The sequence below is a fragment of the Calonectris borealis genome, chromosome 3 (genome assembly GCF_964195595.1).
Source record: "Calonectris borealis chromosome 3, bCalBor7.hap1.2, whole genome shotgun sequence".
NCBI lineage: Eukaryota > Metazoa > Chordata > Aves > Procellariiformes > Procellariidae > Calonectris > Calonectris borealis.
The window spans coordinates 50,969,584-50,981,807 of record NC_134314.1 but is presented as its reverse complement, the minus strand read 5'-3'; the positions used below and the strand labels follow the sequence as shown (position 1 = coordinate 50,981,807).

Here is a 12,224-nt window from a genome sequence, read left to right as displayed (position 1 = left end):
AGCGTAGATCAGCATATACGGGCTAGTTGATACACACTGCAAAGCTGGATTTCTTTCTTCAAAGTTGTTCTTTAAAAAAAGATCAGGTTCTAATATGTAAATGCATAACATATTCACAGATGGGTATTCACTAAAATAACTCATAATATGACCCAGGTGAGTACTGAGGGCTGCAGTGCACTCTGGCATGAACTTGAAATGGATAAAGACCCTGGGATGAGCCACAGGGTGCAGTAAGTTCTAGTCCATGCATAGCCAAGGAGGGTGAAGAGCTGGTTGGGAGCACAGGATCCACTGATTCTCATTGGCAATGGATGCTCCTAAAATATTTAAGCTTAGATGGATCAAGATTGGCAGCTAAAAGGCAAGAGTAAATTAATGGTTAAGTCAAAATTGGTTCTCATGAATTCCACTCAATGCTCTGGCTACACTTATTTTGCTAAAGCTTGTCCAAATTTACATACATTACTTATATGTCTTGGAAACTACTTCTCTTCTTCCTTCTATAGACAACTAATTTTTTTTGTCTGCCAGTCATTTTAGGTGATCTTGTTTGCTAATGCATTATACAAAGCAGCACGAGTTTTGCTTCTGATCACCAGATTGAAAGTTATGCCTATTGCAAAGTTCAATCAACTTAAAAGTCACTGGTGGAATATACAGGTGAAATTGCTTTAACCCAAAAGATCAAGTAGTTTTCTCCCTTTTCTTTGTTAAGCTTTCTCATCAAATATTATGTATTTAACTGGGAGAGGTGCTCAGTACTATTCTGACCTAGAAAAAAATAAAGGAAGCAGAACAATGGAGATTTAAAAATAATATTTAACACTGTATCTCAGCATCATGAAAGCTCTTAGAGTACACTGCTATCAAAGGATATTTGATTGAGAGAGTATATTATCTTTTCTGACAGAAAAAAATCAGAAGTGCCTTTTGGCCACCAGATAGCAGTGCTTCACTTTGTACAGTTCTCAACTCAATTACAGTGTTTCTTGCCTCGTAGAAAAATCCATATATTGGGTCCTGGTCTCTTGCTCAGATACATCTTTTGCAGACTTCATTATAGACTTCAGCTGAAAAAAGTAAAGATTTTGGAATTAGGAGTGCAGGTGATTTATGTATTCACAAGGAGTCAAGAGTATTGCAGCTTTCCTGAATAGGGAGAGTTAGTTGTAGAAATCTAATGGAGCATAGGCATTATAATTATAATTTCCAATGACAAAAGTTTCAAAGAAAATCTTGGGCTTAAAATATTTTTCGTGCTTCTCCCTTGCTGCCAGTACATTTCCTTATTTGCATTAGTATTTCAGGAATATTTCAGAAAGGCATGGTTTTTTGCCTCAGAACATAAACTTAACATAGTTTTATTATTTCAGTAATTTATCATTTCTGCCAAATGTTCTAAAACCTCTGCATTTTTCTTTATTTTTAAATAAAGAAAGGAACAGACTTTATAATACTTTTAGCAAAAAGAAAGGTATCCCCATTTTCACTGAAACTTGTTAAAATGTCAAAAAGTGCAATACACTGTATAATAATAATTAGCAGTTGTATAATGCTGTGTTGGTTCATGTCACCTTACAAGAATCGTGTGTCATCCTCATTTTTTACAGATGCAGTTCCAGACCTCAGGTAAGATGCACTGGGTAGAGACAATGGGAAAGGCCATCTGATAGTTATTCCCTCGTTGTCATCTGTTCCAGCTTTGACATTAACGTGTCTCAGCTGCTGCTTTAAGCTGCAAAAGCCAGTTATGATCCCTGCGGGGTCATGCAACAGCTGTATCACTTCCTTTTCTCCCAAACAAGGTGGGAGAGATTGTAATGGGAACCATCTCTGTTGGCTTTACAGTAGGAATATTCTTCACTTCGGCTATCGTAGAGCCCTAACTGGATTCCCTTCCTTTTGCATCTTCCCGAGGGGATCTGGTGTCAGAACAGTGTGAGCCCTCACTTTATTGCTGTAATTCACGTGACTTCTCTCACGGGGAATTTCACTTTTCTGTAGTGTTAGGCATGTCTACTGAGTGAAAGGTGACCTTCCCTCCCATTTGTGATTTCATTTAACTGTGACAACTAAAGCAAACTGTTTGCAAGGAAAAGTAGTAATAGGAAAGTTTTCAGCTTTGTCACCCCTCTTTCATTTTAAGTTGATCACAATTTCCTTTTTTCTTTTCTTATATCCCTATAATCATGAAAACCCATCTTGTAACCAGCATTCAGCAGACAACCAGCAAATATTCAGAGACATAAGACCCTCAGTTTGATGCCTATTCCCATAGTTACTCTACAGATAGACTACGCCTCAAATACTTAGCAACTGGACTCTGACTATGATCAGGGATGTATAAAAAACACGGAAATGTTCCTTCATGAGTGCTTCGGGCTTAGTGAACCTCTCAGAAGATCTTTCATCTTGGTACAGAATAAGGGTTGAGATCTTGGGTGGTACAGCTTGAAAAATGCCTTTATTCCTGGAAAAACAAAATAACTATAACTTTGTCAGGCATTCTGAAGCAATTACTGTGGGACTAGGTTTAGAATTATATATTTTGCCTAACGCAAGTCCCAGCATCCAGTTCTGCAGCATGTCTCCACATCTCCTGTTCTTCAGGACCGAGTTCTAGCAATGTCCTCGAAAACTCCTGAAAAGCAGTCCTGCCCCTGAAGATGATAAATGAGTTATGTAGTGCTGAACATGGATATCTCCTCACACTTTGTTCTGAGATAAACATGAACATATAAAATTTTAAAATCCATTGATTAGTCTAAGCTAACAGGACATCCTCTTCTTCTTTTAAATGGAAGTAACCGCTTTGTCACAATAAAATCAGCACGTGTGTCTCTTTTTGTAGTTTATAGAGTGGACACAGATTATTTTTGTTAATTTGTCTGTACACTGAGATACCTGACTGATTTGGTGAGGCACTGGCACAATCTATCTTCAGTCTATTAAGGGAGGAGATACAATACAACTACAGTATTTACTGTGCCAGAAGCTAGAGCCTTACATACGCACAGGCTACAGCTGGAAGAACCTTCTGTTCCACTTGTTACACAGGTTGCCTACTCTTTAAGACAAAATTGTAATAATAAAATATTTAGATTCAAAGAGTGCTTGAAATTGCAACCTGTGGTCTGAAATCTGAGCACCACTGGTAAGGCAGCTCTGAACAAGATGGGATCTTAACTCCTCAGCCTTTTACCCACTGTTCCCATCATTTGGAAATACCTACAGCCTTCTTTATCTTTCCTTCTCTCACCCATGATTTGAATAAAAAAGCCTGATGTTTTTATAAACATAAGCGTTTCTCCGGAGTAACTGCAACTCAACCTCTGCAGCCCTGTGCCAGTCCCCCAATACCAGAACACGACGCCGGCACTAGACAAAGACACCACCGCCCGTAAGACCCAAACGGGGGAAAACAAAGCTCTCGGGTCTGTCGAGGAGAGGCCAGCAGGACCCCAGCGCGCTGCCCTACGGGAGCTGCCCCAGCAGCCCGGCTCGGGGAGGGGAAGCGGAGCCACGCGGGGAGCGGGGACGAAGGCCCAGGGGGAGGTAGCGACTTGCGGGGCGGCGGACACGGAAGGCGGGAGCAGAGGTGTGGGGAGGAGGAGGGGGAAGGCGGCGGCGGCGGGGCGTCACGGGAGCCCGCGCTGCCATAAAAAGGCCGGGCGCGGCTGAGCGGCGCATCCCTCTCGCCCGCAGTCACAGCGGCAGGACCAGCAATAGCAGCAGCGCGGCGGGACAGCAGCAGACGGACATGGGGACGGCGCTGGCGGCGCGGCTCGGCCTGGGGCTCCTGCTCCTGGCGCTTCTCCTACCCACGCAGGTGAGCCCCGGAGCGGCTCGGCGCTTCCCCACCGCCGGCCCGAGGGTGAGGGGCAGGAGAGCAGCCACGCCGAGACCCTCCCTCAGCCTCCCCACCCGCGACGGCGCCCCGTGGCAGTCGCCTCAGGCGCGGGGAGGGGCGGGTTTCTCCTGAGGAGCCGTTGGGCGGGTGGCCGTTGGGCGCGTGGCCGTTAGGGGTGCTGCCGCCATCTCGCCGCCCGGAGGCCGCCGTGGCGCCCCGCCGGGCGGCCGTGAGTGGCGGGCGGCTCCTCTGCCTCCGGCCCGGGGCGGCGACGGTGGGGCGAGAGAAGCGAGCCCGGGCAGCCCCGGCTGGGGAGGGGCCGCGCCGCCTGCGGGTGGGCTCAGCCCGCAGCCCTCCGGGGGATGGGGGCAGGGATGGGCTCGGGCGGGCGGCGGGGACGAGCCCAGCGCCCCGGGAAGGCGGCGGCGGTGCCGTGGGTTACCCCGGTCAAATTAAAGAAATGAAATTTAAGTTCGCCGCTTTTCTTTCCCGGGGATCTTCGAGGGAAAGGCGCGGAGCCGTGGTGTGCGTGGCGGAGGAGCGTTCATTCCCCCGCTGAAAAGAAGGGGAACGATCCCTCCAAACCCGACTTAGCTCCGAGTTTTACAGCTGGAGGGCAGCGGGACCCTGGTTTGAATGTCCCCCGAAGCGTACGGGGCTTTGGGTCCGGTCCTAGGGCTCAGATCAGGGCGGGAGCGGGAGGTTTGGGGGCTTGAAGCAAAGACGTGAGTCTCTTGCTGCTGCGCTGGCCAAGCTTTACCCTTGGTGCAAAGGTAACGAATGCAGTAGTGATTTGCCTTTCTGTAAGCAGTCAAGCCAAGCGGGGCTCCCAGGTACTGGATCGATGTTGTTGTCCCTAGAGACCACCTTCTGAAAAGGGTCAATAACACAGTATCATAAAAATAAACAGCAAAAGGATTGCTGGAGATTGTTGTAAATATTCTTCCCCCCCCCCTTTGTTTGTCCCTTCTCCATTGCGCTCAGTGGAGTTTTGCCCTTCTCAGTGATGAGAGCAGGATCAGACTCTTTGGGTTACCGGTATTTGTCACATGCTCGTTAAGAAGATCTGTCTGGGGTCCCATCTACCATGACATTGTGAAACTTGGCTCTAAGCTCTTCCACAAAAAAAATTATCCAGAAACTAGGCTTTCTGTTTAAAACTAAGAAAACTTTAAAAATATATAACCAACTGTGAAACAGTGGTGGAGACTCTGTATGAAGACTGAAAAAATTCCAGGGCGGGTTGGGACTTGCCTCGTATCCAGCTTGTAGGTTATTAACACTGCAATTCGTTATTGATCACTTTCGGACTGGTTTCAACAGAAACTTCCACACAGTGGTTTTTATCCTGCAGTCCTAAATTGCTTCCAGCATGTTGCTGGTTGCCAAAAACCTTAACTACCAGAAGCTTTACACCATCCTGATATTTTTCTATTTTATGCTTTTTTTTTTTTTTCTTTCAGTAGAAAATACTTAAAGAAAATGCTCATGCAATTTTCTAATAAATTTAACATTGACTTTATGGCTTCAGCATTGAGGGACTGATTATTTTTTCTGTTAAGAAAATTAATTTTCTCAGCAGCGCTGGAAATATGAGACAGTAAGGACACCTTTTATGGAGAGTATTATTTATTAAACTAACTGCTCTTGTTTAAAAAAAGACATTTGTTTTTACTTCAACTAACCCTATCAGAGCTTATCAGAAGGCTCTAGTATAATACAAGTTTGCTGCCACAGAGCTGAAGCCAAGCTTGCTAAACTATGCTCATTTTTGGGGAGCAGATATGTGATTCTTGCCCTTGTTTTTCATCCTTGTGTATCACATGCTTTTTTCACTGGAAGAAAAGAACACGTTAGCTTTGAAAGGTTTCCTGTGCACATGTAGGAAATAGCTTGATACTGAAGTTACGTAGGGTGCAAATTTTTATGTTCTATCCCTATAATGCAGAGTTATTGGGTGAAAAAATTGTATTTGTTGATTTTGCTTTCTGTCAGCATTTTTTTCAATTTGCTAATATTATATGGTCTTTCCACTGCATTTCCTATTTGTACGCTCTAGCATGCTGATAGGTTATGATTTAATCAGTATAGTTCCAATGTGTTAAGTTCTGCAGTTCAGTACTACTACAGCAAGATAGGAGATGAGAGAGGCTGGAATATTAAGTCCACTCACATAAGCCCCACCATTGCTTGAAAGGAATCTCCAAACCAGCCCCAGAAACAGTATCAATACGTTCTTCACCGTTGTTTGTTCATAGTTTTGTTTGTGGCTTAATCTGCAAAGACAATGAATTCATGCGGTTGTCCAAAAATCTTTTTTATCCTAAGATCTGTCTTTGCATAGCTTTACATTTGTGGGGTTTTTTTGGTGCGAGGTTTTTTGAAACCTACTTCTCTATTCTATCTTTTGTTTTAGTGCAGGGTTTTGATAAAGTGATAGTTATGTAACAACAGAAAAACATTTAGAAAAATGTTAAATTTATTTGTTTAACAAATCCCATGTGTGCAATTCAAAATGTCTTTGTTCTTAACTGCACAATGATAGGCATGAGCAATTGTGTGTATCGTATCTGAGTACTGTGACTGAGTGGTGCTACACATTGTTTTTTTAAATCAGAAGACAAATTAGTATTAATGAACAAACAAACAAAAAAACAAACCCACAAAATCTCCTTTTTGTTATTTCCCCCCCCCGCATTCTAGATCTACTGCGATAATGGAACAAGTCCAACACCTTCAAACAATTCTCCAGCAAGTTCCATTTCTCTGTCAACTGTCACAAATTCAGTGAACAATACCACCGCTCAGGGACATGGATATTCCCTTCACTCAACCACAAGTCTTCTTTTCATTCTCTCAGTTTCTCTTCTGTATTTTTGCTGTTAAGAAACTCTGGCATGGAAATGGCTACCACTCCCCACCCAGTTTCCTGAACCATCTGAGATGGCTAGATCTCCGACCCAGCACGAAAATAAATCAGTCCAAACTCTACATCAAACCAGCTTGGTTCCACTCCATACTCAAATTAGTACAGTCTGACCTAGAGAAGCACTCAGTATTCTGACTTTCCAAAGCTGACCAGTGTGGAAAGACCAACTTCACCAAGGAGGTAAAACGATGAGCTCTTTCATCAAATGAGTTGGAATTTGAAAAACAAGATGGAAGCAAAAAGACAGTATTGACAACCCCTGATTTAAAGCTGAGAAGAAATGCAGCATCTTATAATGAGGATGGATGATAACACTCCACCAAGAAAAAAGGCTAGAGGGTTTATCTACCATTTAGAATAAGGACTTGAAGAGATTTGATTTTCCATTTAAATTCATTAAAGTCAACAACCACTAGAAAACAGAGAAGCTCGAGTGGTTCTGTTTCTCGCACAGCCTATATGGTTATAACCTATGGGTAGTAGGATGTATACAAAAGAAAAAATATCAGTGAAAAGGGTTTCTTCTAGACTTCATTTGTATGAAATTGTTACAATGCTAAAGTAGAATACGAAATTTTTTTAAGAACCCTCTTATTTAATTTCTGAGTCCTAACCAAATGGCTAGCCAGGCAGGGCTAGTTTTGAAATAGCTAAAACCCACCATTTTTCGTAAGAGTTAAATTATTTACGGTGGGAATTTGAATTTGACATTTTATTTAAATTGTTTGTATATTAAACCGTATGTGCCAGAGGACAGAGGTATGGAAACATTGGGAAAAGTACCAGGAGCTTTTTGTAAATGAAGTTTAGACAAAAAAAAAGTCAAGGGATAAACGTCTCCTCTTTCTCCTATTTCTTCTCCCAAGTTCTACAGGTTGTGTAAGTTCTTTTTGCTCCTGGAACTTTCCTTAATTATGAAGGATTTATGGAATCTTTTGAGTAATGTTCTAGTGCTGCTTTTTTTTTTTTTTTGGCACAACGTGAATAACTCACTGTTTTGGTTTTTTGTGTTTTTTTTTTTGAAGAGTTTTAATTGTGATAGTTTACTTTAAACATGGGCTAATATTGGGGAGAAGAAATGGGGAGAGGAGAGCAAAACGCCAAAAATAAGAAATTAAATGATCAGGTGTTTAGAATACGGAGACTGGAGTCTTAATTTAATCACTGAATTTAAAAGTTACCTTTGTAAATACTACTTTTTTAAAATTTTCTGAATCAAAATTGCTACACTTGCACAGATTGTTTCTGTATCATTCAACACTTTAGATAATAGTATCTGGTACTTGATCAAAGCAAGCTTTGTTGAGGAGGTTCAACTACCTTGATGATAATACGTGTGTATAGATATTTATCTCAGTATAAGATCATGTCAAACATGAGTGGCTCTCTAATTTTTTTTTTAAATACAAATCTGTCTTTCAGTTATACTACCACCTATTCAAAGTACATATATTAATAGCAAACTAACACAAATTCATGTCAGTGAGTGTACATGGACATTTCCATATGCTTATCGTTTGTATCCAGTAAAATGTTAATGATTGTATTTTTGTGTTTGTGTAATTATGCTTTGATTTATTAGCTACTGATTTTCATTGGAAAAAACTGTAAATAAAAACAGTGGACAGGCAATGCATTCTAGATGCACTTCCAGAAACTTCTACAACAACTTGTAACTTGCCTGCATAAAGTGAATGAACTGTTAAGCAAGACAGTATATGTGATTAAAAATCTCAAGGTCTAGAAATGCTGAAGCGTAATTAGTTTTATTTCTCTGTAAGGTTTAGTGACATTGCGAGTGTGGATTCCACTCTGAAATCAGTGGGTGAGGGTTGGTTAACATCTCTAGTAACTGTAGTAAGTTTTCCATACTTACTACAACCTCTTCCCTTTCAAAGTAGTAGTATGCTTTCATTTTAGACACACAGTGCTTAAACAGAGTTTTCCTTTGTTTCTTACTGTGGCGATGAGTTATTTTCCTTACGACGGCTAAAGCTGTTTTTCAGCTTCTGGTTATCAAGTATGTGAATTAACTGCTTGAGGTTTCTGACTCCCACAGACTCCATTAATATAATAATAAGAATATCCTGGTAATTCAAGTTTCGCCATGCTTGATGAAGGAGAGAGGCTGGAAGAGGTAGGAACTTGTGCAATATTTTGCTGGAAAGCAAAAATTAACTGGATGAGAATTCAAAAATAGTTACAGTTCATGACATTCCAATGTTGTGTCTGTTGTTTTTCAGATGTACTCCTTTCTAATAACTGTTAAAGGCCCAATGATATTCTAAGTGATTATCTTTACTCCCTAGATGTGGAGAAATGCATTTAAAAACGCCTAGCTACTTAGGCATGCTGCACGACAGTCTGCATTTTTCAGTGGGAAAGAGGGCCCCAGAGAGGCCTCCCGAGGCTCCGGAGGGAATGCAGCGCGGCAGGCCTTTGATTGTGTCCTTTACTTTTCCAGTAGGCTGAACAAACCTGAGGAGCGGCATGCGTTTATCAAAGCTCACCATTTGAATAAATCTTGGAATCTGCAGGGAGTATCAGAGCACATTGTTCCCTTGTTTAGCTTCTCTCTGAATGCTCCAGAAGAAAGCATGAGGATAAAATATTACACCAACAATTACCTGGCTGTGTATCTTTTTTAAAAACATAAAACTGAAAATGGAGAGACTCTCTCCAAAGAGACAGAGATCAAGAAAGGCTGCAACAATGGTCCTTAATTCTGTGATGTACCAGCAAAATAAATGAAGTGTAGGAATATGTTTGAAGTTAAGTTCTTGTTAAATATTCAAATGAATTGGGGTGGTTGGCTTAATTGGTGGAATGCCTTTTTTTTTCTTTTTTCTTTTTTTTTTTTTGGAAGAAATAGGGCCAGATTGCTTTTTAATAGTATCTAAGCATATTTAAATTCTCTTGAGTTTTTGAGTGATGAGTGATTTAGAAAAATGATCTGGTAACCTTTGTCCCATTCCATTCCAACACAGAACAATAGAATCAGTGATGAAGAAATCCACCCAGGGAAAGAGGACATGATGGATTTATTTAGCGAGATGGGAGGGTGGGAGGGAAGGGAGGAGAATGGAGCCTACGCACTTCACGACTATTAATTTTTTAAAATAACACCTATAATAACTGGAACCAGCTCTTACCTATGCCTCTCCCTTTCACAAATCTGTCCAGCTGGAGTGTGTCTGGATAATGTATATTGCAATGACTCTGAAACAATTCTGCTTCTGTTTGATGCATGGCACTGCTTTCGTTGTAAACATATGCTAGCCACACATGTCCTGAATAAAGTATAGTGTTATTTGAACGAAATAGCCTAAAATGGGCACTTTACAGTTTGTGTGCAGCCTACTGTTCCTTCCTTCACAACATCATATTCTGAATAGCCCTTAAGTTTTTTCAAATTGCAGTTTTCAGCTGGTTTAGAAATCTGCAGGGACTTTGAATGAACAACTTTCATTCAACAAAATTCTCCACAAAGTGAAGTATTTTGGGCCAGATCCAATGCTGTTATACCCAGAAGCTTCTGCTAGTGGCTTCCTTGTTTTCAGCAAGATGAAATCATGTATCCCGAGTCTTTCTCCGCATGTGAAAGGCAGTGTGCATGGTGCAGCTGTATTGTGCTAAGGACAGCCCCACTTGGTCTACATGGACACGTGACGTTATTAGCATCTCAATAAATGACTTTTCAAATGAACTCAGGACTATTTTGACACGCCATTCCCAGCTTTTAGCCTAATCCCTCAAACACTTAGGATTTGTCTGTACAACGCAAATACTCTCAAGCTAGCTCGAGACAGTAGCATACTCCCTAATGTCATTAGTACAGTATTTCATACGGAGTAATTTCTCCTGAGGGTTGTTCTTACGCAGCCCGCTGGCCTGCGGAAGGACCCATGAGAAGGAGCCCTTGCAGGGCCTGGTCCTTTGTCATGCATCTTTCCGAGGCAGCATTTCCCTGCACTTGGGTTACATCAGGCTCCACAGCAGAGCTCACAATGACACCTTGTAACTGAAAGCGAGGACGTATATAAACACATGTATACTAGAGGCAGTTGGGAGTCATTTGCATTTTGTGTGCATTCAGGCTTCATAGGGATTTGATTTCCCATACATGACCGAAATGATTTAGGTACAGGCTTTATCATCGAGCAACTTTATTGTAATGGATACAATTGGGAATGTTTCGTGGTTTTGCATTAAAGATAACTTTGAAATAGGATCTGTCAGCTCTGCCTCATAGCAGAACAAAGCTCTTCATTATAGAGCGCACATTACATTTTATGCACTGTACAGGTCTACTGTGCCCCAACAGATGAAGAGGCTAGTTATTTTAAATCCATCATTTTACCTGCAGCAGTTTAAAGAGCAGCACTAGGCTTTCTGCAATATGTGCTTTAAGGTGTGGTGTTTTCATCATTATGCAGTAGCCTTGGGAAAGATACTTGATCCTTACTCTGGTTATCAGCCTTCAGTTTTCCAAGTGAAGCCCTCAGCATCCTGCTCATGAATGCGTAATTGCTCTGGGTTAGTCTTCATCAAAATGTCTGGAATGAATGACCTAGAGCTGAAGAAAAAACATGATCATATTTATACAGCCCAACCAAAATCCTAAACTAACAAAATCTCATCTATGAAGGGTCATTCAATTCTCTCTTGAATCCAGCAATACACCCTGCAAAATATGTGCTACAAATACATGAATAAAATATTTTCAAGCTTTTCAGAAGCAACCCAAGACTCACTCTTTTATGTTTTCAGCTTAGCAGCAGCTATGCTTTAACAACTGATGGGTGTACAATATAAAAATTGAGCACGCAGCAGAATTAAATCTTGGTAGCTTGGTTTTGCTGCATAAACTGAATGATCACATTCCACCAAAATCTCTCTTGAATGACCTAGTGTGAAAAGTATTCTTTATGTGGCACAAATTATTAAAGGAAGCAACGCCTTTGTAAAGCAATTGTTCTGTTTCCCTCTTTTCAACAACTCTCACTGAAAACACAGCGTAGACTTTTTTCCGGATCGCTTAGTGTGCATAATTTGGACTTAAAGTGTGTGTTCATTATACTGAAATATGTAAACTTCACATGACAAAACCTGTATATTTTTTCTGCTGAATTGTATAAAACGCAAATGTTTTTTGAGGGGTAAGACTGAACTTTGAGACTGGAGGGACATATATACCAGGCTACAATAACAAATGCATGTTGTCCGATTGACTAGACAGGTAGGATTCAAAGCTGATTGAGTACATACAGCTAATTATAGCATTTGGAGCCATAATAGCAAGGATTCAAAAACAATTTTAAATGTATAGAAACTGTGTTTTGAAGACCGTCATTGTTTTAGGAGTGAGGGAGAACTTCCTCTGCAAGCAGATTACCTGGTAGCTGTTTAGCGCATTTTCCTTAAGAAGCCAGCCTGGGACAT

General features: G+C 41.2%; 1 protein-coding gene across 1 annotated transcript; it reads left to right on the top strand.

Moving 5' to 3' along the window:
• Positions 1-3,602: 3,602 nt before the first annotated feature.
• On the top strand, positions 3,603-8,529 carry CD24 (CD24 molecule). The gene is made up of 2 exons (XM_075145614.1): positions 3,603-3,832; positions 6,557-8,529. Exons 1-2 carry the CDS (start codon positions 3,764-3,766, stop codon positions 6,737-6,739), a joined length of 252 nt encoding a protein of 83 aa, XP_075001715.1. The 5' UTR covers positions 3,603-3,763; the 3' UTR covers positions 6,740-8,529.
• The last annotated feature ends 3,695 nt before the right edge of the window (positions 8,530-12,224 follow it).

Excerpts from the sequence above, each read along its gene's own strand:
- CD24 (XM_075145614.1), top strand. The coding sequence starts at position 3,764 with ATGGGGACGGCGCTGGCGGCGCGGCTCGGCCTGGGGCTCCTGCTCCTG. Across the intron at positions 3,833-6,556 it reads CGCTTCTCCTACCCACGCAG|ATCTACTGCGATAATGGAAC; the intron begins GTGAGCCCCGGA and ends CCCGCATTCTAG.